At 40.5% G+C, this 24,243-nt stretch overlaps 1 protein-coding gene across 7 annotated transcripts in view; it reads right to left on the reverse strand.

Annotated features, from left to right (window-relative positions):
* The window catches only part of IGF2BP1 (insulin like growth factor 2 mRNA binding protein 1), a 128,899-nt gene that overhangs the window by 96,040 nt on the left and 8,616 nt on the right, over positions 1–24,243 (reverse strand). For 3 of the 7 annotated variants that reach the window (XR_016281879.1, XM_089531713.1, XM_089531712.1), the window contains exons 1-2: positions 22,094–22,780; positions 19,684–19,744 (exon numbers count right to left, since the gene is read on the reverse strand). Coding sequence is in view for 6 of the 7 variants with exons in the window: in XM_089531713.1 (XP_089387839.1) it covers positions 19,684–19,744; positions 22,094–22,268 (236 nt within the window). In the remaining variant the exon portion in view is untranslated. Of the gene's footprint in view, positions 1–19,683; positions 19,745–22,093; positions 22,781–22,865; positions 23,253–23,817; positions 24,064–24,243 lie in introns of those variants that run through there. The other 4 variants (XM_089531710.1, XM_089531711.1, XM_089531707.1 and 1 more) reach the window with 3 other exon arrangements.

The following is a 24,243-nucleotide window of genomic DNA, read 5'->3' on the forward strand; positions in this document are numbered from 1 at the left end:
TGCTGTGTGAATCCAGTCCTCGTGGTGGACAAGAGAAAATGAAGCATTTTTAATAAAGGTGATGGCTTCTTCCATTTTTATTGCCTTTATTGCTTTTTCCCTGTTTCTAATAAATTAGCAAAATTAATGAGGCTCCTTACAGTTCAGGCGTCCTTTACAGTTCAGGAACTTCTAACACCACAAAAAATATAATGTAATGTAAAAAAGAATAATCAATTTGTAATTACTGTCTGAATAAACTGCACTTTTAATATACCAAATATGATATTTTATCCAAACACTCCATAAAGTAATTGCAAGACTTTTATTCTATAAAGAGATCTCATATCACATTTTTTCCAATTTTCTGAAATTTCCAGCTTTTTCCCCAAAAAAATTTCCAGAAATTTTACATCTATAAGCCTGCGATTCTTAAAAACAACATAACAAAGAAAAGCATGACCTGAAGCTCACTTAATAACAATATATTCATAAAATATAGCAAGGGGAAAGGAAAAGACAATTTGGGGAACTTCTAAGACTAAGCAGTTAATTTCTTCGCGGACCACAGCCCACTTCTTCTGAAGTATGAATTACATTATCAGTGACTTGGATGAAGGAATAGAGGACATGCTTATCAAATTTGCAGATGACTCCAGATTAGGAACAGAGGACAGGATCAGAATTCAAAATTTAACAGATTAGAAAGCTGGGTCAAAACTAACAAAATGAATTTCAACAGGGAGAAATGTAGGATACTACACTTGGACAATAAACATGAAATGGACAGATACAGGATAGGTGATACCTGGATTGATAACAGTGCATGCAAAAGGGATCTAGGAGTCTAGGGAACAAGTTGAAAATGGGTCAACCATGTGATGCAGCAGCTAAAATAGTCAATATGATTCTAGGCTGCATCAACAGAAGTATAGTATCTAGACTGAGAGAAGTAATAGTCTATTCTGCTTTGGCCAATCCTCACCTTGCATACTCTGTCCAGTTTTGGGCATCACAATTCAAGAAAGATATTGACAAGCTGGAACATGTCCAGAGGAGGATGACCAAAATGGTGAAAGGTCTGAAAACCATACCCTATGAGCTGGTTATGTTTAGCCTGGTAAGAGAAGGCTAAGGGGAGTGACATGATAGACATATTTAAATATTTGCAATGACGTCATATTGAAGAAGGACCAAGTTTGTGTTCTGCTAATAAAGAGATTAGGACACAGGGCAATGGATTCAAACTACAGGAAAAGAAATTCCACCTAAACATTAGGAAGAACTTTCTAACTGTAAAAACTGGAATATACATGGAATACGCTGCCTCTTTGGAAGTTTTTAAACAGAAGCTGGATGGCCATCTGTAGGGGGTGGTTTGACTGTGTCTTCCCATATAGCATGGGGTCGGACAGGATTACCCTTGTGGTTCCTTCCAACTCTGTCTGTGATCCTATGATTCTAAAAAGCAGGCTGAAGTCTATAAAACGCCCATACTGAAATAAACTTGTTACTCTTAAAAGTTACACATGACTCCTTTCTTTCCTTCTCTCTTTTTATTCTGAAACAGACCTGCATTGTTATCTCTCTGAAAATAAAATACAATATTTACATCGTTTTAGTTCAGATTTTGGGTAAGAGCTCAAACACATCCTGAATTTAAATTAATCCACCCTGGTTGAGAAATTCTGGAAGCTGTAGTCCAAGATACTGTATTCCAAGAACTTCCTGCTGGAGTCCCATATGGACTACACTACTGTAAGAATGTAAAAATAACACACACACCAAATCTGTATCTCTCACTGAATTAATTTTAATCTCTTCTGTATGAACTAATGAAACTACTTCATCTCTCTCTCTCTGGCTTTGCTTCGCGAACGAAGATTCAGGAAGGACTCATCCCGCGCTTTGTACAAGTGTGTTGGTGACTAAAAAGGCCAATTCGGGATAAACAGGTCCGGTTGCAGAAAGCACAGCAGAAAGTCTCCTTGGATGATGTTTCCAGGTTGCGGTTCTTTCTGCGTTGTCGTTTCTCTTCGTGGCTCATTTGGCGTGAGCTTTCGAAGATGGCTGCAGCGTCATGGATAGTGCATCTCCATGCCTCCCGATGCGAGGCCAGGGAGGACCATTGTTGGTGATCTATCTGGCCAAGCCTGAGATGTTGTTTTAGGGAGTCCTTGTATCTCTTCTTTGGGGCGCCCCTCTTACGCTGACCCGTGGCTAGTTCACCGTAGAATACTATTTTGGGGAGGCAATGGTCCTTCATCCTAGAAACATGTCCTGCCCAGCGCAGCTGCGTCCTCAATAGCATGGCCTCAATGCTGGTGATCCCTGCTTGCTCGAGGACAGCAACAGTGTATATTTAGAATTGTGCGTAAACAGCGCTGATGAAAGCGTTCAAGGAGTCGTAGGTGTTGGCGATAGGTGACCCATGTTTCCAGCCTTATAAATGTGCCTGAAAAATTTACTGGTTGCACACACATAAACATACCACCAAATAACTAGTCTACCAAGTAGCAGGCCTACAAAAGAAAGGAAATCCCATTCTCCATGGCCAACAGTGAAACACAGGTTAGTACACTCCAAGTAGGCTGGTAAAAAAAATGGCTTATATCTTCTCATAGGATATAAGTAGAGAAGAGACAAATCACTCTTTTCAAATTTTACCAGTATGTTTGGTTTTCAGTGCTGATCATGGAGGAACAAGTGGGAGGTCCATTCCTTCTCTGTCAATCTTTTTAGTCGTCTGCCTTGAATCTTATAAACTGATCTAAATGATTACATGGATCATTCTGGATCACCTTGGGCAATCAGACAAGTTGTTAAATACCTCACTGCCTTACAATGAACCTGAATCAGATAGCTTGGATCCTATTTTGGGGAAAGGTGGGGTATCAATTCAATAAACAAACTAAATAACTTTGGTCTATGTACTTCAGCTTTTTGTACCCAGGGATGCCCAACAGTCAATGTGCAGCTGTGAAAAGCCATAACTTCCTTCCCTGTTGTCCCTATTTGTCACTGTCTAAACATGGATGCCACAGCCAAAAGAACCATGCTACAAAAGACTGTTGGCAGAGGCACACACACATATATACACCATCTCGAGGGCCTCCCCCTCTGCCCCGCAAACCAATAAACCACTATGTTCTGATACTCTCCTGTACCACAGAGCCACTGTGATTCTGCAGCAACTGTGGCAGTAGTAGGAACCTCAGTGGCTGCTAACAGTGGCAGCAACAGGAACCATAGTACTGACAGCTCCTGAAGTGGGCTCCATGCAACCAACTCTCCTCCTGGATGTTGCCTACCCCTTCTTTAAGTAGTATCACTCTAAGACTGCTACCACACTGCAGAATTAATGCTGTTTGACACTGCTTTAACTGTCACAGCTCCATCCTATGGAATCCTGGAATTAGTAGTTTATTGTGGAACCAGACCTCTCTGTTAGAAAAAGCTAAATATTTCACAGAACTACAAATCGCAGGATTCCATCACATTGAGTCATGCCAGTTAAAGCAGTGCATTAATTCTGCAATACAAATGCAGCCTAAAACAAATGTGTTCCACTAATAAATTATGACTAGTTCTCCCATCACACTCAGAAGATAACATCTATCACATGTATGCTTGGGTTTATTGAACCTGGTATCACACAACGAAACTCTCAATGGAAACAGCTCAGGCAAAGAAGAAAGTACACAATGGGAGGACAGGGGAAACAGACAAGGCTAGCATGCTCTACTGTTCATGTGTTAATACATCTGAATTGTGAATGTTTAGTTAACTTTAAAAGTGGAATAGAATATTTAATGACAGTAAGATCCATCAAGAGCTATCTGAAATCAGGTCCTTGTCAAGGGTGAGAATTGTGAGGCCCTCTAGATGTTATATAGCTTTAACTCCCAGAAGCCCTCTCCATTGGTATGCTGACTAGGGATGATGGGTACTGCAATTCAACAACATTAGGAAGGTTGCACAGTTCCCACTTGTGCTCTTTGTTCAAAGAAGTAATTGAATGCCAGTTACAGAATAAGCATGGAACATGAGACTTGTTGTCTGCATGTCCTGCTTGTGGGCTTCCCGGAGGGATCTGGGCATCTTGACGAAATCCCAAGAAGCAGTGTATAAAACAAGGTGTTTGCCTTAATCCAATGATTCCTAAACCTGAGTTTCCAGATGTTGTTGGACTTGAACTTTTAGAAGCCCCATCTAGCATGGCCCACGGTAATAGATTCTGACATCTAGGGACCCAAGTTTGGAAACCACTGAGATAGACCTTTGGTCATATGCTACATGGTTCTTCTGCCATTGCAGGAAGTCCTAAAAGGTCCAAAGGTTATGCTTGTGAAATACACAGCAGGCATGCACTGTGGAAATGAGATTAAGTCCCTAACACATGCCCTGTGCATGTTCATCAGCACACACCTCCTCTTTATACATTCTGGAGTTCTCTTTAGCAAAGTCCTATGAGAAGATTCACTTATAATGGAAAGTATGGCTCAACTCTTAGCACACTGGTCAGTACAGTTTCCAAAGTCTGAAAATACCCATTAACCATAACATTTCCAAACCAACTCAGACTACAGCCACAGTCTAGCCATTATCCCACAAACACTGGAGAAATCCACATTTCTGACCACCTTGTCTCCACAACCCAAGCCAGTATCCTAAACAGCAAGGACAGTAGTTCTTATCCCATGTTGGACCATCAATTCATCCAGACATGCATAGTCTACCCAGGCTCATAGCAGCTTTCCAGGATCTCATTTTAACCAAGATTATAAATGAGACATTCTGCACACAAAAGCCACAATCCTACATGGCTCAGCATAGTGTAGTAGCTCTGCAGGTGGAACTACCACTATGAAGAGCCATTTGTTATTCCTAAACTTACCACAGACCCACTGAAGCCCCACCCCCCATTCATTCTGTGCCTGGTCAAGAGCAGTCGGGGGAGACCACAGAGGTGTCTGGCTGTGTCCCCATAGCCAGGTGCAAAATGAATACATTATCCTCACCAGGGTCCTCCAGAGGTTGCCATGGCTGATGTAATCATTTCTTGTCTGACTTCAAGGATAATACCCAAATGGTTCTGCAACCCCCACTCCCCACCAGGCACAGAATGACCATAGGGAACACTTTAACATGTCTACAGTAGATGGAAGGCTTTGGTTGCTGTAGTGGGAGGAAGGGAATATCAACCGACACAGAGACCAAAAATAGACATATGCTGCCATAAGGTTAAGTTATGCCTATATATGCCACTAACAAGATGCCAGGCAAGTAAAAGTAACTGTCCCAAGCTCTGCTTGAGACTACCCAATCCCCACTTTGCTTCCTGTCTGTTGTTAGATCACCAGTCCAGACAATGCTGTTTTTCACACTGTTCCCCTCATCTTGTTCCTTTTATCTTTTTCATCTGTTTTCTTTTCTTTTCTCTTTCTGGTATGATCTCAGTTCTCTTTTCAAACATAGATGGGAGAAATACTTATAACCAATATTTTTAGTAACTACACAAACTGACAAACAGTGCAACTATTAATAAATATGCAAACATGTCTTTTAGGTTTCCCAACATCAGGAAAATACTGAAAATGTCAGTCCCCCCCCCTTTTCCATTTTTGAATTTTGTGTAAGTAAAATTCACAAAGCCAAAACCACATATATTTGGAAAATGTGTACAAGTGTGTTTTAACCAATTAAGAAAACATCTAACAAACATGACATGATAAAAACTGTAAGTACTTTAGGAGAAAAAATGTGTACTACACCATGTACAAATTTCCAAGCAAGCGGAAACCTGATAGGGGACATGGATCGGACAATAATGCTGATGGAATTATGAGAAAGACAAGAAAAATGAAAAAAACAGATTTTCATATCCCTATTTCATTTTTCTCTCTAGGTGTCCCATTTCTTCCCCCCCCCCCCCCCATCCTCCTATCCTTAACATTTATTAAAAATGTGCTGCTTCACAGCAAGGAAGGATATTGTAACATTTGTTTTCTAGTGAAGTAAAAGCATGTATATTACAAGAATTTTACTGCTTGATTTTATCTGGCACATCCCTAAACACTGATTCAACCATTCCTGAAATTCATAACAATTAAACGTGAGCTGCCACATAATAGGGAAAGGTTTTGGGTACTATCGCTTCATCTCATGGTGGAATCCTGGTGCCTTATGGCCACCACTGTCAAGATCATGGAATGAGCTTCTCTTTATTCCCCCAAACCTATTCTTATGAGGCAGGGGCAACATAACCAGGATTTTTTTTTTCAATTTCTTGAATCTCTCTTTTAAACAATATGCATTTTCCAGGAAAAGTTCTATAGAACAAACTCTTGTTGTTGCTGTGCGTGTGTCTTCAAGTTGTTCTGACTTATAATAACCCTATGATGTTTTTGTTTTGCTGTTACTGGGTTGTTTTGTGTTGTTTTTCTTTAAGATTTGTTCAGAGGGCTTCTGTCATTGCCTTCCTATGAGGTTGAAAGAGAGTGTTACTTGCCCAAAGTCACTCAGTGGGTTTCCATGATGAGCAGGGGTTAATACTAGGATATCCAAGAGCCCCAGCCAGCCCAATACTCAACCACTACATCACACTGGCTCACTACCCCACAATAGTTCCACATTATCACACACTACACTGATTCACTATCCTATACAAGCTCTAGTCAACAGCTAAATAAGTCAATCCTGGGTCGTTTTGTTGGTATGATAAACTAGTGTTTGTCTTAAACCAAGATTCCTGGTCTGTATTATTGAAAAATCTAGATTCACATAAAGCTAAACAGACTCTTAGTTAAGTCCGTTTATTGGACATATAAGAAATGGAGAAGGGAGGACATATGCCCAAAGTTTCGCTCATGCACACAAAGTTATCCAAGGGGGGAGGCTGAGGTGGGGATTGGATTCCCCATCTGCAACCCTGTATGAGCCAGTTCACATCAGGAATGTAGTAACACACTCCTTTAATCATCTAATCCCTAACTAAAGTAACAGCTGGATTTTTTCAGGGACAGGTGTCACAGGAGCAAAAATGGATGCTCTTAGTGAAGAGCTTCCAGAAGATTCTAGAGCTACTGATCAGAGATAGCACCACTCTCAGTTGGGGAAAACAGTTTTGTTGTTGAAGTTGTTGTGTGCCTCCAAGTCATTTTTGACTTAATGCAACACTAAAGAGAAACTTTAATAGGGTTTTCTTGGCAAGTTTCTTCAGAGGGGGTTGCCATTGCCATCCTCTGAGGCTGAAAGAATATGACCTGTCCAAGGTCACCCAGTGGGTTTTTATGCTCAAGTGGGGACTGGTCTCCACGATCATAATCCAATGCTCAAACCACTACACCATGTACTCCAGCCATGGGGGTAGAAGCTTCAGGAGATGTAGTTGGACCCTACACAAGCCAGACTGAGCCCATGGTTAGGGAATAATTCTCCCCACTGCAATAAACTATGATTTAACATATGTGCAAATGCAGACAAACCCTGAAAAAAAGATTTCAGCTTCTTAAGGATTTTTTCATTTTTAGGCATTAGACCAGAGCAAGGATGACAAAAACCTACAAAAGGGTAGCTATTATGTTTGCCATAGTAAAACCAACAAACAGCTCATTTGTTAAGGTGTTACAGGGCTATTTCTTGTTGCTAATGTTTTAAAAAATGGCCCCATTCCTAGATGCAACACCAAAGGTTTGAGCCCTTGATGTTTTGCTTTTAAGCAATTCACTCTTTCAAATTTTATTTCTATGCACAGTGGGGGCTATAATGCCTGTGACTGGACCAGGGTGGCAACTGGTCTTGATGAATTGCTCTGGGGTCAAACACACTAAGCTTGTATATTTAACAGGAGACAAAGAGAATATGTAAAGCAATTTGTATACTGGAAAGCACTACAGAAATGAATCATAAGTCCAACCTGTATGCTTTTCATGGGGCTTGAGAGTCTGTCATGGCTTGCTGAATCATTGGCAAACCCATTTTGCTCCCCTTGAAATTATATGATTTGAGATTTAATCCATTTCTAAAGTCAAATAACACAAGCACAACAGTAATGGATTCTTCTTATTTCATGTATATTCATAACTGAACAGTGTTTACCTAGCACTGCTTTAGTGCTTTCTGTATTCAAAGTGCTTCACATACATTATTGGGGTGGGTAGGGGTGATGGGCCAAAAACACTTAATCTACCCTGCAGACAATCAGATTCTGCTCCACCACAGGCTGCAGGCCCCCTTAAAAAGAAGAAAAAAGCAGGAGGAACAAAACAAGATTCCTGAAATAGTCATAACAGATCCACCTGGTACTTTGGGCAGGAATCAAAGACCATCACCATGCTCCTAGACATCATCCAGTACAGAAAGGACTACAGGGTGGGAAATATCTCCACCCACCCACTCCTGCTTTATCTGGTTCTAATTCTTATAACAACATTGTAAGGAAGAAATAGGGAAATTATTTCAGCCTGATGGCAGAATTAACAGGGGCCACAGAGCAGAAGTAGGTGAGATACTTACAAAGGCAAAAGATGGATGGATGGATGGATGGATGGATGGATGGATGGATGGATAGATAGATAGATAGATAGATAGATAGATAGAAAGAAAGAAAAATATATTAACAGCATATTTTGATTTAAATCTTTTGCTGGCAGAAGCCAACCCTTAGTGCAGAGGCATTTCAGCCTTTCAGAATGGGGAAAACCCCTGGGAGCCCTTTCATACTACACAAATATAGTCCATTTTACTAAATCCTCGGATTTCCAATTTAAGGAAGGCTATTTAGGGCCCGAACAGACAGGCCAATAAAGCTGCTTCGGGGCACGTTGGAGGTATGCTGTTTAAATGATACCCGCATCTTAAGAAGCTGGAAGTTGCGCCAAAGCTGCACTCCAGTCCTTAGGCCTCTTAGGACGCATGGATCATTTAAACAGCATACCTCCAAACTGACCTGAAGCAGCTTTATTTTGGCCTGTCTGTTCGGGCCCTTAGATAGGGAGTTCTAGTGCCTCGCCAAACTAAAAAATCTAGACTTCTATAGAATGCAGTTGCGGCTGTTAAAGTGGAATTAGTATTTATTTATTTAATTTATATCCTGTCTTTCTCCAACTAAGACAGTTCACAATCTGAGTTAAAGCAAAATACAGTTTTTAAAATGGCTAGTAAAAAAGCATAAAAAACAATTAAACAATCATATTAATAGGATTTAAAGTTTTTAAATGGCACGTATAACATATTATAGTCAGCCCTCCATATACACAGATTTTTTATCCACGGATTCAAGCATCCATGGCTTGAAAATATTCAAAAAAATATAAATTTCAAAAGCCAAACCTTGATTTTGTCATTTCCTACAAGGGACACTATTTTACTGCACCACTGCATGTAATGGGACTTGAACGTCCACAGATTTTGGTATCTACAGGGGGGTCCAGGAACCAAGCCACAGAGGATACTAAGGGTTCACTGCAGTAATTATAAAAGTACAGTGTGTCCCATTGAATAGTCCTTTTGCAACAGGTAAAACTCAAGGCCTGTGTACAATACAGAAAGGCCAGCACCTGCCAGGAGAAGAGAGCAGAGAAGGAGCCAAGCTAGCTTCCCAGGAAAGGGAATTCCACAATATGGGAATAGGCACCAAGAAAGCTCTTTCCCATGCCCTCACCACCTGTCCCTGTCATGGTGGTGGGATTGAAAGAAAAACCCTTCTTCGAGGACCTTAAAACTCAGCGAGGTTCATATTGGGGACAGGTCTTTCAGACAGTCTGGACCTAAGCCATGTAGGACTTTATAGATCATAACCAGCACTCTGAACTATGCCCAGAAACAAACTGATAGCCAGTGAAGCTGTTTCCTATTACATGTTGTACACTCCCTGTGAAATTCTAGTGCTATGACTGTGAAAGGGTCTCTGAATAAACAGAGAAGCCAACAAATGATGGGCTGAGGGTTGTGGCTATTCCAGGGCCAGAGGTAGTGTCAGGCCATGAAGGTCTGCTATAAAGGTAATTCAGTATTATCATGTGCCATTATCACTGCAGATGGGAGCATACCTCTAGCCACCTACTGAATTCATGACAGAGGGGAGGTTTGAACTAGGCATTTGCTTATCCATAGCTCAGCCTTTTGGGCACCATGCTATACCAGTTTTCTAGCTGGGCGGTATTTTCTATTGTTTCACGTTCTCACGATTCTCACACGGCCAGGATTATTTCTGTTTTATGGATGGGGAACTAAGAATGTGAAATAGGGACTTGCCCAAGAGTATGCAGCGAGCAAGAATCTGACTCAAGATTTCTCAAGAGACTCTGTATCGCATTGGCTTTCGGCCAACCATGTGCGGATTTGTAGAAGCATTTTCTCCAGCCCCAGTCAGCACAGCTTGAGGTTGCCAATGGATTCTGCACTAGGCTTATGAAGGGTTCAATACAAGGCTGGATCATGATAAAACATGTTTGAATTAACCAATTTTCTAAAGTGTGCAGGGGGCCAAAATGCCATGCACTCAATGCATCAGCTGGAAAACTGGAGAAGAAAGCCACTGAGAAGAAACTTTGCAGTGTGCCTTCAGAATATTCCGAACACAATATTCATGTGAATCATCCCTGGTCCAAAGGCAGATAAAGTCATGCTTAAATCCCACAGAAGCAAATGAGATCAGCAGTTAACTGTGGTCTTAAATCCCAGAGATTTAAACATGCTTATGCACACCTAGCTTCTTCTGGACTGTGCCTCATCATTGCAGCAGTAATAAATGGAGGATTGTATACAATTGGTGTCATATTGCTGGCAGAATGCTCTTCCATTTAGTGGAGCCTTTCACATGAGGAACCAAGAGTGATTTTCAACCATCTCCCTCCTCACTGCATGTGGTCTGAAGGCTCCTCACACCTTCCACAGCATATCTGGGGTGGAATGGGGGGTGTATTGAAAGAATCACTCCCTCCCTCCACCAAAACTGCTTCCTTCATCGTTCTACCAAAAAAAAGCTCTCCTAGATCAAAGCTGCTTCCAGAGGAGAGACATATAACCCTGATTTAAATCCAAACTTAAACTGAAATCTTCTCAATTGGATTACCATACAAATACAGAGGAAGCCCCATCCTAATTAATCAAGAGCCTAGTACCCTTTTTTTCCAGAGCTTTGAAAAGTTACTTTTTTGGAGTACAATTCCTGGTAATCTTGAGCCAACCAGACTCCCCCAGCCATTACAGCTGTCATGCTGGAGTTAAAAAAATAGCTGTTCCAAGCTCTGTTTTCAAACATGTCTGAAGTTTTTAAGAAACTGATGTTTTTAAAAGATGATTCCAGGTATTCTACTGGAATAATTTCAGAGCTTATTTGTACAACATGCAAGAGGAAAACCCTAAATTTTGAAATACCATGGAATCCAGTATTAGAGGGGACTGGAAGAATCTTGAAACTGAAAGCTACTTACATCTCCCACAGGACTTTTCAAAAGTGGACTTTTAATAATTGGCTATGTTGGCCATATTTGTTTTTCTTTTTAATTAACATGCTTTTAATTCTTTTGATAGTTTTATTATATTTTTACTTTTGTATGATTAGCACTTTTAGCTGTATTTGTTTTAACTTCTGTAAACTGCCATGAGCCCCAGGTCTGGGTGAAAAGGACACGTGTGCGTGTTTGTCCGTGTGTATACTCCCACCAACAATTTTTATACAACTCCTCCAAAATAAATTAACTTCACAACAGAAATGAAGCAGTTCCTAGCTAAGTCCATGAAAGGAGACACCTTTCACATCTCATCCACATTCACACACAAGCACTAATGCCCTATGTTTCTGAATTACTCACTTAGCAGCTAAATCCAAGGGGAAAGGGGTACAGGATATGCAGAGCAGCTGCATCATGTGTAAACTTGAGACATACCATATATATATGGAGACAGAAAGGTTTCTGACATAAGAACACTGGTCAGGGTGAGACACCTGCTCTCAAAGAGATTCCTTATGAACCCTGCATGACAGTACAATTCCTAACAAAGAAAGCAGCACTGGATTTAACAACTGGGCACTGATCATTTAGATTTAGAGCACATTAGTGAATCTAGGTATCAAAACACTGTCTACCTTTTCCTAAATGGCCCACAGAACACTCCCAAGAAAATGACCAGATTTTCAAAAAATATTGAAAAAACATAGAAAAAAAAACATTGAGGTTCAGATCATAGTTTAGAAAAAGATATTTCTGTAGACTGTAAATCTCTCATTCTACATTTGGGCGATTCTGGGAGTTATGTGACTAATATGTCTCACTGGCACCTTGTTTCAAAATTTTCAGCCTTTACAATTTACAACCTGCTAGAGAAGCAATGTATCTTGTGTTAATACCAAGCAAGACTCAGCCACTGTGGTGTATTGGTTTAAATGTTGGACTCAAACCCTGCAAGGGCAGGGTTTAAATCCCCACTCAGCCACAGAAACCTATTTGGGCAAATCATACTCTTTTAAGCCTTAGAAAAAGACAACAGAAAATCTCTGAAGATATCCTGCCTAGGAAACCCTAGGATTGTTGTTGTGTACTTTAATGTCATTTTTGACTCAGCTACCCTAAGGTGAACCTATTATGGAGTTTTCTTGGCAAACTTTGTTCAGAGGGGGTTTGCCTTTGCCTTCCCTCTGAGACTGAGAGAGTGTGATTTCTCCGAGGTCACCCAGCGAGTTTCTATGGCTGAGCGGGGCTTCAAACCTTGGTCTCCAAAGTCGTAATGTACAGTAAGGCTCAAACCATTACATCATGCTGGCTCCCGCTACAGAGTAGCCATAGCTCAGAACTAGCAAAAGACAACAACAACGGGTATTACCATTCAAGACCATAGATGCCACACTGAACATGCAAATCAAGAAGAAAAATCTAAATACCCATTCCCAAAACATCCTCAAATATACTGAAAAATGCAAATTGTACCTGGATAAAAATTCTAAGTATTCCCCCAAGCTACAAATCCCAGGAATCCACAAGATGGATCCATGGCAGTTAAAGTGACATCAGACTGTTATAACTGTGTAGTGTTGACACACTCTGGGATACAAGATGTTGTATCCATGGAAGAAAGTTAAGTTTTTCTTCTCCAGATGAAAGATGCAGAACTGCTAAACCCAGGCATCCAAGAGATCCTTCAATCTTTAGCCAAGGCTGTAAAATTTTGTTGTGCTTTTTTTGAATGGTTGATTTCCCCCATGCCATGTGAAACAGCTTCTGAAACTCTTCACTTTCAAAAGTGACTAAATGTCCAGTGAGGGGGATAGGTCTTTTAGAATTCTGAAACCAGATTTTCCCTTCGTTGCATTATTCTTTCTCTGCTACAGAGTTCTGGCACTACAATTCAAGGGAGTGGACTAGAATTCTCCACAACTGTGAACCATAGACACCCTTTGGCATACAAGATGTCACATCCTCGTTAGAATTCTTTACAAGAGAATTTCTAAGTAGCTCACCATCACCTAACTACGGTTCACAGGATTCCATAGATGTAGCCATAGCAGTTAAATGCTATCATCCTGCTATAACTGTGTGGTTACACTGCTAAATATCATTGGCAGCTAGTTGTAAACATCACTGATAATGTACAAACAAGGCAAGAAAGTCATGCTTAATATTTGGCATTAACCTAGAGATATATTACAAGTTGCCTAAATAACCTAAAGGCACCAGGTATCATCTGATCTTGGAAGTAAAGCAGAGTCAGCTCTGGTTACGACTTGGATAGTAGACTGACAACCAATACCAGGTGCTGTAGGTCATATTTTAGAGGAAGGAACTGGTAGAACCACCTGAGTATTCCTCACCTAAGAAACTATTAAATTCACGGGAATGCCATAAGGCAACATGTGATTTGAAGGCATACACACTACAAGTAAGGGTTAATTCCAGTGGTTATCCAACAGAATGAACTTAATGAATGGAAGAAGAATATATTAGCATAAAATAAGAAGTTCTACTGGATCTACTCTAGATAGAACTAACCTCAGATCTAGCCCAGAGGGACTATTTTCTTTCCCTAAATTTTAGGTTCATGTTTCTTAAAAGAATAATAATTTTCCCACTTTTGTTAGTTATTTTTAGGAGAGTTATTTCTACAGTCATTTATTAGCAGTTTTTAGGACAGGCTTTCTACAGCTGAGAACAGGTCTAAGACCACCATAACTCCTGAACATCAACTCCCCAAAATCCTAGCCAGCACAACCTACGGCACTGTGGAATATGTGGTCCAAAACATCAGATAGGTGAAAGGACTTCCCCAGAGGTGATGTATTAGAATCATCATATCATCCCTTGCGATGGTATTGATTCTCTTCTAGAACAAATGTTCTTTATTGGGTCACGTTTCATTACCCTTTCATGAAATGGTAAAATCCCACCTCCATCATTAAATCCCTCTGACTTTAGAAAAAACAAAACAAAACAAGCATCATCAAATAAAAGTTTAAAAGACTTGGAATATAATCCTATGCACATTAAATCAGAAGCAAATTCCACTATGTTTGGCAGTCTTTCCTTGCAGATAAGCATGCAGACAGTAAATGCTTTAGAAGCATTTCATGGCATCACCAAGGGAAATAGATTCCATTCATAAAGTCAGGAAGAACCTCAGGAGGCTAGTTATTAACTACTTATAGCACCTTCTATAAAAGCGCTATAGGTCCATTCTCTTTCTCTTTGTGTGTGTCTTTTAAATGCTTGTAATTTCAAATAATGAAATTGTGTCATTTTCAAGTGTCTTTCTTGTTTTCCAAACTTTACAAAATGCTTCCTAGTACAGGTCTAGAAAACATCAACGTTTCTAAGGTAGATTGAGAGAAATTGGAACCTTTATCTCTCTTTTTCTTTTTAAGGAACAGAAGAACAGACTTTGTAAATTTGTTTCCCTACCAAGCCAAAGCAAACATCAGCGGTGCTTCTTCATTCTCCAAACACTTTTCTTTTTAGCAGCAAACAAATTTTCTTTATCTTTTACCAAAGGAAAAGAAACTGAAAGATCTACACTGCATGCTACTGCCCATTTTCTTTCATTCCTTTGTCAGATTTTGCTGATAAGAACTGAACAGGTGCTTGGAACTGAAATTCAAGCTTCCTCCCCATGCTGATTTACTTGGGAGTAAGCCCCATTGACCCTACTGGAACTTATCTTTCAGCAGCACTACACCTCACATGTCTCACATTTTTTTTACTAGAAATCTATCTCTCACTTATTCGGTTTGGTCCAAAGGGGCTATTTCCACATTGAAAGTGACTATGCTTTTCCCAGTTCATGATGCTGCAGATGCAGATCCAACACCGAGATAAGACATGCAAAACATGTTACCCCATGAAACTCTCCATGTCAAAATCTAGCAATTATATTTCTACACTAAACACTTGGTTTCTGGAAAACCGTTGATTCCTTCACACCCATTATTTCCATGTTTGCTGTTGCTAATTATGTATTTCAAAGTTTATCATGAACACTTTCTTTTATGCACAGCTATGTGTCCAAAACCCTCTGCTGCCTCTGTGGTCCCTGGGCTGGACACTAATCAATACTGCTAAAATTCTTGTACTCAGTACATATTTCCTGCCTTTACTGACTCAAATAATTGCTGCTTCTACTGAACCTACTGTCATAGCCTAAGACAGTTCAGAGGACAAAACATTTGCTGTCTGCACAAACAAAATGAAGCAATAGCAAACAAGTAAATCCACCAATAGATGCTTTTAATATGATTCAAGCACAAGTGTAATGTTAATTCTTGTTGGAAAATGGACAATAGTCTAAAAAAATCTAGCTTCTTTTAATCTTTGGGCTACAATCCAAGGCACATTTACCAAGGAGTAAGTCTCACTGAGCCCAATGGGATTTATCTCTAAGTAGGGCACGTCATATGCTCTCAGCCTCAGGGGAAGGCAATGGCAAACCTCCTCTGCACAAATCATGCCAGGAAAACCCCAAGATAGGTCTGCCTTAGGGTCACCATAAGTCAAAAATGACTTGAAGGCACACAACAAACAAACAAAAAAGATATATACAGAAGAGCCAGTGTGGTGTAATGGTTTGAACACCAGACTACAACTCTGGGGATCAGGGTTCGATTCCCCGCTGGAGCATAAAAAACCCACTTGGTGACACTGAACAAGTAACACTCTCTCAGCCTCAGAGGATAGTAATAGCAATCCCCCTCTGAATAAATCTGTCAAGAAAACCCTATGATAGGCTCACCTTAGGGTCACAATAAGTCAAAAATGACTTGGAGGAACACAACAACAAAGATATATACAGAGCTGCCCTGATACCTCACAGACACATTCAGAGAGATGTAGAAGACTACACACACAATACCGGATTTCACATGTTCTGTGACAAAGCATTGAACATTTCTGCTATACAAAGAATTAAGATACAGGGCATGTACTAACTAGTGCACTGTCAATTTAAGACATTTGGATCAAATGTTATGATAAATCTACTGAAATATTATGATCAAATGGAAAATAAAAGGAAGTTCACATAATTAATGTGTACTATTTTATGTCCATGTTAAAGCTTTGAAATATACCTGTTGATAATTTGTCTTAAATTTGTATGAAATTTTAGCAACTGAGACATAATCACTTTTTCCCCACTTACTAAAGTTTCATTCTCTCTAGGCTAGTCACTTCCAGTCTTCATATTTGGAATGTTTGCTTGATGGATTCACTTAATTTCCCCTCCTCTTGTTTTCATCCATTCCTTCTCTTCCCCCACACCACTATCCTATCCACTTCAATCTTTTCAATCTCAGACAACCCCACCCCTAACCTCCAAACATTTCTTAACATTCTTGAGTTCTTAAAACATCTTCCAGGTTGTTTTAATTAACCCTTTCCATCACCAACAGGAATTTGCTGACTGTTTAAGGAATAAAATGGCAAAAATTTCCGTAAGTCCTTTTTTCAATAAACTGTATAACTAAAAACACACACCAAACACACAAGGTCATCTCTTCTCCTTCCTTCTCCCCCCAAATCTGTATACATTCTTGTATTGCAAGTTAGAGCACCCTTGTAAGTTCCCTTCCAGCCAATGGAACTTTTTGAAAGTGCATTAAGATGGCAATGGAAACACTCCAGTCCCCCAAAGCATTATAAACACCATGCTAAGCTGTAAGTTGTGTGTTTCATGCAATACATTTTTTAAAGCAGGAAACCCAACATTCACTTATCCATGTGCAGGTCTCATCTATTTAGAAAAACCTAAATGATAACCCTGGGTCTGTGATTTTGACCCTTAATCTTTAATACAGCAGTCTACAACAGCAAATTCATTAAAACTGATTTAAAATAATAGTTGAAATCATTCACAATGCAGATGAAAATAAACCTTTTAGACTTATATCTAATTCTTCTACAGCTCACTAGTATGTTCTGCATCTGCTTTAATCATTATTTAAGGTAGCCAGGTAGCACATGTCATGTCAGCGTCAGCAGTTTATTTGTGAACCCTAGAAAATCATGTTGTTGAGTAAAGTATGGATATTTGGGGCATTTCCTAATTAATAAGTGTCAACCAAAAAGCCAAAGTGGTGTTTTTTTTTAATGAAACAAACTGTATGATTTGATATTACATTATTTTAATCCCTGAGAGCACACAGATTAAAAACAAGTCCCCATTTTCCTAAAGTTTATTTAAAGTCTTAAGTTAAAAGGTGACAATCTTTACAAACCTGGGAGATGCTACACAATTCTCACAAGCCACTAGATATTAAGACTATGCTAATCATATTTAATTGGCTAGTTTCTACTTTGGATATCACCCCAAACAGGAAAATCAAGTCCCAAGACAAAGAATACACAAACATATACACAGCCTATAAAATCCAATTTTACTGATTATTATTATTTTTTATCAATGGGAAATTGATCTACCATGAAAAACAAGCCACTCTTACTTGTTCTAACAACTTGCCAGAACCTTTGGACATTTCCCCTTTTACTGCCACAAGAAAGAAATGCAAATTTTGTTTAGGGAAACCAAGAAAGAAGCACTATCACACATCCTGAGCAAAACTTAAAAATGAATCATCAGTTAATCTATAAGTAAAATCTTGGGGTGAATTAAATGACATCAAATCTACTCCTTTAAGGAATATTTGGAAAACTCAGATATGGCACTGTGACTTATTAAGAATATATGTTTTGTTTTGTTTGTTTGTTTTTAAATCCATGGGGATGAAATCACACAATACCAAATAATTAAAGGTCTGGAAACTTATTTGATTTCTCCAAAAAGGGGGGAGGGAAATCTCACTCAGGTTTACAAGCAGGTTAAATCCTTTTAGTTATACATTCTTAACTAACTACATAGTCTGCGATGAATTACATTACAACATTCTTCCAGTGATTAATATGTATGTGAGGAGTTTTTTTAAACTATTACTTAAAGTCCAAGGAGAAATAGAATTCAGTAATCTCTCAGACCACCCATATTCTGCACAAATGATGTTTAAAAGCAACACTAAAGAAAAAACAAGAGTAGTCAAGTTCTCTTTCTCCTCCCCCTATGCAGCCACCAATCCCCCACCCCCCAATATTTATCATGCTTTGTTTCATTCTAAAATTGCCTTCCCAATAACATTTCTCCCAATTGCCATGTAAAACCATGGCTAACTTATGTACCATGCTATGAAGGCTGTTACAAGCACTATTGATCACTCATTACAGAAAACCATGCCTGTTGGTACAATAAAATAAATTAATCAAATAGATTTTGGGACACTTCCAAGTCACAGAGGGAGCTGCAGAAAGCCATTCATAAAAACAACCCTCCTCCATCAGCACATACTGATACAAAGTTTAAAAGTCCAAGAAAATTGTTTAAGAAGAAAGAGAAGGAAGTTGTGATGTCAATCACATAAAAATAAGATATTGAGCGATAGGCATAGGCATCTGGTTTCACCCCACCCCCTCTTTGCTTCTATTTTTGAAACTCAGGCTTGGAAAATGTGTGTTCACACTGAATTCTGGTTTTTAAAAAGTGCACTGTAAATGTTGTGTTTGCTTTCTAGATTTCATACAAATGAGGAATAGCTGATAAATGTTTTCTAAAAGATGGGTCTCTTTACTATAGTATTCCCTCCCAAAGGTGCCAAAATAAATCTAGACAAAAATTAAAATTAGAACATCATTTTAAAGACATAGTCAATGAAACAGATCTTCATAAAAGCGCAGTTTTAGAATAAACACAGAAATAACTGTAAAGACCATACATTATTTTCCTTCCAGGAAACTGGGTTAGTAACTTTTGTTGCCTGCTTAACTTTAGGAAGAAGATTAAAACAAAATACAGAAAATCTGGCTTCAAAAAAAATCACACCATATTGTCAAATGAAGACTTACTTAGACAGTAAATGACAATGCAATTTAAACAATAAGACTCCACTTTTCAAATCACTGAATACACCCCTGTAAAGGACTAGTCTTTTTTCTTTGGTATGTCAAAAGCAACTTAAAAGAATTTGAATTGAAAGAAAATGGACAAATCCACGAGAGTTACGCCCCTCAACAATTCCCTTCCAGAATGGAGAATGAAAATGTAATTACACCCTTCTGAAATTTGAGATTTACCCACCCAACTTTGGCATTTTAAACATACATTTTTTCTTCTTTTATTTTAGCTCCTGACTTTCAATACTGACAAATTAAAGAAATTAAAAGACTGGATTACCTTTGCTTTTTAGGTACTGAGTGTTCAATCTCAAGATGTTTTCCATGTAGCTCCACTTTCCCTAAAAACACAAGTGTCTTTTTGAAAAAAAAATGTGTAAAGGGAAATGTGGACACAACTTCCTATGCTGACCTCAAAGACTATCCCCACTCCTCAGTATTTCAATTCAGCTTTACATGGGAATTCAGGAGGATTTAATCAGTAACCACAAGGCCTGCTTTCCCTACCCCGTTTATTTATTTAAAACATAATTGAATTCCACACTGATGGGCCAAAGCAGGAATCAAACCAAGGGATGGGGGCTTTTCCAAGACCATACGTTTTGGCAAATTTGTTTATTTCAGATTAACATGGTAGAAGATCTGTTTCATCACAAAGGTGAAAGAAAAGAAGGGTGAAGGGTGATGAGGCCTCTTCTGTGGATTCCACGCCAACTTGCTTGGCATTCAGAAGTATGTGCACACATTTTTTGAATAAGGTCTTCCATTGAGAAGAAAAGATTCTTAAACTTGTAAAGAAGATTCTGATGTGTTGGTTTGGAGTTTGAGGGGGTCCATGAGGTTTGTTCTCAGCAAAAAGTCACAACACCAGCCTTGCTGGCTAGTTTCCCCCCTGCTTCTCCCTCTCTCTTCTCAATCTCTTAGCAGCATGGCGACCTTGGCGCTTATACACACATCACATGCCACAGGAAAAACCTAGTTTAAAATCAAAATGGCCTAAGTCCATCAGCTCTCCTTCCTGCCCATCTCCCTCTTTTCCAAGAGGCTCCCCTTCCATTCCCAAAGACCCATCCTCTCCCAAAGGACAAAAAAAAATGGGCCATTTAAAAGAACGGGAAATCCCAAATGGCCTCCAAAGATGAACCATCGAGATTGGGAAAAGGGAAAAGGGGGGGGGGTCAAAGTCGAGCACACAACCAGGGTTTAAGGGGATCAAGGTTCACTTTGATCTAGTTCATCTCCAGTTAAAGTAGGACTGGGGTCTTTTTTTGGTGTGGGGTCCAAAGGAGGAGATTTTCTAGGAGCCTCCTGCACGCATTTTGGTTTCTTTGCCTTGCACTGAAGAGACAAGGCCATTTATTTATATTTCAAAAAAGGGCCTTTTCTACAAAGTGTGGTGTGGTCCCAGAGTCACAATCCCATGAATGTGGAGCTGGGTCGGGTGGGGGGAATTAAAAGAATTAATGGCAGAAATTAAAAACTAATTTTACACCTTTGGAAATCCAATGGAAGTTGATGGGCGCTTCTAGGCCTTACAAGTTATTTATTCTGCCATGAAGACGCACAGAGAGACACAAACACGCCTTCCTTGGATTTTGGGTGCTGGGTCAGATAATGATAACATTAATAATAAAAACTAGGATGGAGGGATTAAGTGAAAGTGTCAAACTCCCCAACAACACACAAAACCCACATTTTGGAAACAAAACGAAAGTGAAGTTTCATTGATGGTGCTGGAGAAGTAGAGAAAGAAAAGAGGAAAGAACAGGAGTGCAGGCAAAGTGTGTCTGAACCCTTCTTTCCACCCCATGTGGCCTCCTTTCCAGACACACACAAAGAATGAATTGCCACCATCTAAAGGTCCCAGTGGGTTCCTTTTGTTAAGAGTGTATGGGGTTTTTTATATGGGAAGAGGTCTCCTTAATAGCGTATGTGGGGGAAGGGGTCTCCATATTGGAAAGGGTCTCCTTAATAGTGTGGGGGGAGGTTATATGGGAAAGGATCTCCTTTATAGTGTGGGGAGTTGTATGGGAAGGGGTCTCCATAATAGTGCATGGGGAGGTTGTATGGGAAAGGGTCTCCTTAATATTGTATGGGGGTTTTGTGTGGGAAAGGGTCTCCTTAATAGTGTATGGGGGGTTGTGTAGGAAGTGGTCTCCTTAATAGTGCATGGGGGGTTGTATGGGAAGTGCTTTCCTTGATAGTGTATTGGGGGTTTGTATAGGAAGGGGTCTCCTTAATAGTGTGGGGAAGAGGTGATATGGAAAGGTTACATGGGAAGAGGTCTCCTTAAGAGTGTGTGAGGGGGTCTTCTTAATAGTGTGGGGAGAGGTTATATGATGGGTTGTATGGGAAAATATCTCCTTAATAGTGTGTTGGGGGTTGTATGGGAAGGCATCTCCTTATTAGTGTACAGGGAGGTTATATGGGAAGGGGTCTCCTTGATAGTGTATGGGGGTTTTGTATAGGAAGGGGTCTCCTTAATAGCGTATGAGGGGATCTCTTTAATAGTGTGGGGAGATGTTATATGGGAAGATGTCTCCTTAATAGTGTTGGGGGATGTATGGGAAGGGGTCTCCTTAGTAGTGTGTAGAGGGTTCCCCTTAAAACAGTGATGGAACTAAACCCCGCTTTTTGGAGAAGGAGGAAAGGGGGAAGAGAGAAAGGAGATCCCCAAAGAAGAGCCTTACCCGAAAAAGTTTCGATGGCTTTCATGGCCCATTGCTCATCAGGGCAGTCGACAAAGGCGTAGCCAGATTTCACCAAGAACTGGCCGGAGAAGGAGATTTTGTGGTCGTTGAAGACTTTCTCCAAATCCGCCGGAGTCACGTTTTCGTTGAGGTTCCCAATGTAGAGCTTGTTCATGGCTGGTGATGATGCCTTTTGCACAAAATGTGGGGTAGGCCCAGAAAGGGAGGGAAGTCCCAGGAGGTGGGAGGGAAAAAGAAGGAAAGAAAGAAAGAAAGAGAGAGGGAGAAAGAGAGAGAGAGAGAGGAAAAGGGGAGGAATATAATAATAATAATAATAATAATAATCTCAAGCCCTGTGGGTGGGGAAGGAGAGTGAGCAAAGTTTGGACCAAGACCTTTCAAGCAAACAAACACACACAAAATAAAGAAAGTTTTTGGTTTGGTTTTGGTGGCCCAGTTAAGTAGTATTTTGGGGGGAAGAAGCCCCAGTTATTTTGGGCGTGGGGAGGAAAGGGAAGATGGGGGGACAAAAGCTAAAGAAAGGAAAGAGAGGGGGGAGAAAAGAGGTTCCCTGTTTTGCTGAATCAATAGGGCTGGTGGGTGGGTTTGGATGCAACTTGGTATGGCGGGCTTGGGAAAAGATGGCTTTTCTCCCCCCTCTCTCTCCCTCCCTTTCTCTCTCTCTCTCTCTCTTCCAGCAGCAGCCCCCCGACTCCTTTTGAGTCGCAACTCATGTGTCACACTCCCCCTACACAGAGAGAGAGATACACACACACACCAGACGTCTCTGAGGCTGGAGGCAGGCAAGAAGCCTTTGGCGCCGCCCCTAAATAAAATCGACCTGGAAAAATGAGTGAAAAATGTTTGCAAGAGGAAGCCACGTGGTGGAGCCTCCGAAGGGAGGAAGATGGGAGCCACCCCCGGCCAGGGCAGGGGCACACGCCTACACACAACGCACAACACACACACACACACGACGCAAGGCACAACGCAGGAAGCCTCCTGGCAGCAGCAGCAGCAGCAGCAACCCCTCCTTTTTTTAAACCCTCAAATACTATTTCATTGACATTTTGGCTGCCTCTCCTTCCTTCCTGCCTGCTCTGCTCTGCTCCAATCTAGGCATGAAGAGCACCTCCAAGAGGACCCCTCCTAAGCCTGGGGTCTCTTCTCTATTGCCCTCCCTTTTTCAGAAGCTGGGAAGGATGCAACCCAACCCCCTGCCCAGATCCCCCTTCTTTTCTTCCTCCCCTTATTCCTTTTCTTCTTCCTCCTCCTCTTCTTCCTCTCTCTCTTCTTTTGCGTATTCCTCCTCTTCTTCCCTCTTCTTCCTCCTCCTCTTTCTCTTCCTCCCCTTCTTCCTTTTCCTCCCTCTTCTTTTTCTTCCTTTTCCTCCCTCTTTTTTCCTCCTCTTCTTCCTCCTCTTCCTTCTTCCTCCTCCTCTTCCTCTTTTTCTTCTTTTTCTTCCTCCTCCTCCTCCTCTTCTTCCTCCTCCCCTTCTTCTTCTTCCTCCTCTGCCTCTTCTTTTTCTTCTCCCTCCTCTTCTAATGCTTCCTCCCTTTCTTCTCCTTCTTTCCCTTGCCTCTCCTCCCACCCCTTCCCTGAGCTTCTTAAAAGAGTGTGAATGAGATTTTCCTTGGTGTAAAATCAAAGGGGTCTTTGGCTTCCTTGGAAAGCTGCTGCTTCAGGGGGTCCCTGTTTTGGGGAGACTCCTCCCCACAACTTGCCTTCCTTCCTCGTTCCCTTCAACGCAAGAGGAGGCGGGCTGGCTGGGTTGGGGCCATGTTAGTCTGCGGGAAGTTTCTTGGGAGAGAGAAGCCAGGCTGTGCGAAACCGCTTTCGACCCGCCACTGCTTTTCAAGTGGAGGGGCTTAATAATACTAATAATAGTAATAATTGTTGTTTTAAAAAGCTCCCCCAACCAAGGCAAGGCGCGCAGGGCTGTCCTCCTGGCCAAAATAATCCCCCACCTGAGGAACGTTTGCCCTGTTTTAAGTGGTTGTGGTTGTTGCGTGATTTTGAGTCGTTTACGACTTATTTCAACCCTATCAGGGGGCTTTCTAGGCAAAAATGGTGTGTGTATATATATATATATATATATATATACGCACACAGACACACACACATATATATAGCCACACCTATCTAGGTTT

This window comes from Sceloporus occidentalis, unplaced genomic scaffold (genome assembly GCF_023333645.1).
Source record: "Sceloporus occidentalis isolate IW3139 unplaced genomic scaffold, rSceOcc1.0.p SCAF_7, whole genome shotgun sequence".
NCBI classification, from domain to species: Eukaryota; Metazoa; Chordata; class Lepidosauria; order Squamata; family Phrynosomatidae; genus Sceloporus; species Sceloporus occidentalis.